This window comes from Harmonia axyridis, chromosome 1 (assembly GCF_914767665.1).
Source record: "Harmonia axyridis chromosome 1, icHarAxyr1.1, whole genome shotgun sequence".
NCBI classification, from domain to species: domain Eukaryota; kingdom Metazoa; phylum Arthropoda; class Insecta; order Coleoptera; family Coccinellidae; genus Harmonia; species Harmonia axyridis.
Genome location: NC_059501.1, coordinates 64,874,400 through 64,877,323, shown reverse-complemented (window position 1 = coordinate 64,877,323; position 2,924 = coordinate 64,874,400). Strand labels below are relative to the sequence as shown.

Genomic DNA, 2,924 nt, shown 5'->3' with positions numbered 1-2,924 from the left:
TTCGAGTTTTTGTTTTGGAAACTCACTCTATGTTCTTGTCATCCAGCATTTTCATTACGGCAGGTTTTATTTTGGCCTTTCCGGTAGTACTATGTTGCCCCCTGCCGGTAATGATGATGTGGACCTCCATTTGATCTTTTTGATAGAAGGGGAGACTTTTGATCTTATGATCAATGAATTTTCCCGCTTCCTCCACTGCCTCATAAGTATAGAGACGATGTAAATCACTCACTTCGAGTTTTTGTTTTGGAAACTCACTCTATGTTCTTGTCATCCAGCATTTTCATTACGGCAGGTTTTATTTTGGCCTTTCCGGTAGTACTATGTTGCCCCCTGCCGGTAATGATGATGTGGACCTCCATTTGATCTTTTTGATAGAAGGGGAGACTTTTGATCTTATGATCAATGAATTTTCCCGCCTCCTCCACTGCCTCATAAGTATAGAGACGATGTAAATCACTCACTTCGAGTTTTTGTTTTGGAAACTCACTCTATGTTCTTGTCATCCAGCATTTTCATTACGGCAGGTTTTATTTTGGCCTTTCCGGTAGTACTATGTAGCCCCCTGCCGGTAATGATGATGTGGACCTCCATTTGATCTTTTTGATAGAAGGGGAGACTTTTGATCTTATGATCAATGAATCTTCCCGCCTCCTCCACTGCCTCATAAGTATAGAGACGATGTAAATCACTCACTTCGAGTTTTTGTTTTGGAAACTCACTCTATGTTCTTGTCATCCAGCATTTTCATTACGGCAGGTTTTATTTTGGCCTTTCCGGTAGTACTATGTTGCCCCCTGCCGGTAATGATGTGGACCTCCATTTGATCTTTTTGATAGAAGGGGAGACTTTTGATCTTATGATCAATGAATCTTCCCGCCTCCTCCACTGCCTCATAAGTATAGAGACGATGTAAATCACTCACTTCGAGTTTTTGTTTTGGAAACTCACTCTATGTTCTTGTCATCCAGCATTTTCATTACGGCAGGTTTTATTTTGGCCTTTCCGGTAGTACTATGTTGCCCCCTGCCGGTAATGATGATGTGGACCTCCATTTGATCTTTTTGATAGAAGGGGAGACTTTTGATCTTATGATCAATGAATTTTCCCGCCTCCTCCACTGCCTCATAAGTATAGAGACGATGTAAATCACTCACTTCGAGTTTTTGTTTTGGAAACTCACTCTATGTTCTTGTCATCCAGCATTTTCATTACGGCAGGTTTTATTTTGGCCTTTCCGGTAGTACTATGTTGCCCCCTGCCGGTAATGATGTGGACCTCCATTTGATCTTTTTGATAGAAGGGGAGACTTTTGATCTTATGATCAATGAATCTTCCCGCCTCCTCCACTGCCTCATAAGTATAGAGACGATGTAAATCACTCACTTCGAGTTTTTGTTTTGGAAACTCACTCTATGTTCTTGTCATCCAGCATTTTCATTACGGCAGGTTTTATTTTGGCCTTTCCGGTAGTACTATGTTGCCCCCTGCCGGTAATGATGTGGACCTCCATTTGATCTTTTTGATAGAAGGGGAGACTTTTGATCTTATGATCAATGAATCTTCCCGCCTCCTCCACTGCCTCATAAGTATAGAGACGATGTAAATCACTCACTTCGAGTTTTTGTTTTGGAAACTCACTCTATGTTCTTGTCATCCAGCATTTTCATTACGGCAGGTTTTATTTTGGCCTTTCCGGTAGTACTATGTTGCCCCCTGCCGGTAATGATGATGTGGACCTCCATTTGATCTTTTTGATAGAAGGGGAGACTTTTGATCTTATGATCAATGAATTTTCCCGCCTCCTCCACTGCCTCATAAGTATAGAGACGATGTAAATCACTCACTTCGAGTTTTTGTTTTGGAAACTCACTCTATGTTCTTGTCATCCAGCATTTTCATTACGGCAGGTTTTATTTTGGCCTTTCCGGTAGTACTATGTTGCCCCCTGCCGGTAATGATGATGTGGACCTCCATTTGATCTTTTTGATAGAAGGGGAGACTTTTGATCTTATGATCAATGAATTTTCCCGCCTCCTCCACTGCCTCATAAGTATAGAGACGATGTAAATCACTCACTTCGAGTTTTTGTTTTGGAAACTCACTCTATGTTCTTGTCATCCAGCATTTTCATTACGGCAGGTTTTATTTTGGCCTTTCCGGTAGTACTATGTTGCCCCCTGCCGGTAATGATGATGTGGACCTCCATTTGATCTTTTTGATAGAAGGGGAGACTTTTGATCTTATGATCAATGAATCTTCCCGCCTCCTCCATTGCCTCATAAGTATAGAGACGATGTAAATCACTCACTTCGAGTTTTTGTTTTGGAAACTCACTCTATGTTCTTGTCATTCAGCATTTTCATTACGGCAGGTTTTATTTTGGCGTTTCCGGTAGTACTATGTAGCCCCCTGCCGGTAATGATGTGGACCTCCATTTGATCTTTTTGATAGAAGGGGAGACTTTTGATCTTATGATCAATGAATCTTCCCGCCTCCTCCACTGCCTCATGAGTATAGAGACGGTGTAAATCTAGCGTATTGTCATCCCTTATTTGCATCGCGTTTTCCTTCAGGATGAGCTCCACAGCACTCTTATTAGCGTCAACTGCAAGTTTCTGATGCTGTTTGGAGTGATCAAAACAAACTCTTGCCTGAGCTGGTTTACCTTCCTGGTAGAGAATGGTTCCCCTTTCAGACATAATTTGGCGCTGCTCCCTGTGGTATATAGCATCATTGCGGAGCTTATCGACTGGTTTGGTTGAATTTTTTGAGTTTTTGTTTTCTTGGACTACAAGAACTCAAAGAAGCCGAAGTTTGCATTGCTATCGCTGAAGTACTCTCAACATCTGAAAAAAGCAATATATAACATTTAAGGCACTAATGGAAATCTGGAAATCTTATCATTACGATAACATGCAATA

The 2,924-nt window shown here is 41.4% G+C and overlaps 1 protein-coding gene across 1 annotated transcript; it reads right to left on the bottom strand.

The window, feature by feature from the left end:
- Positions 1 to 2,333: 2,333 nt before the first annotated feature.
- LOC123673614 (smr domain-containing protein YPL199C-like) lies at positions 2,334 to 2,702 on the bottom strand. The gene has a single exon (XM_045608202.1). It carries the CDS (start codon positions 2,700 to 2,702, stop codon positions 2,334 to 2,336), a length of 369 nt encoding a protein of 122 aa, XP_045464158.1.
- Between the last annotated feature and the right edge of the window lie 222 nt (positions 2,703 to 2,924).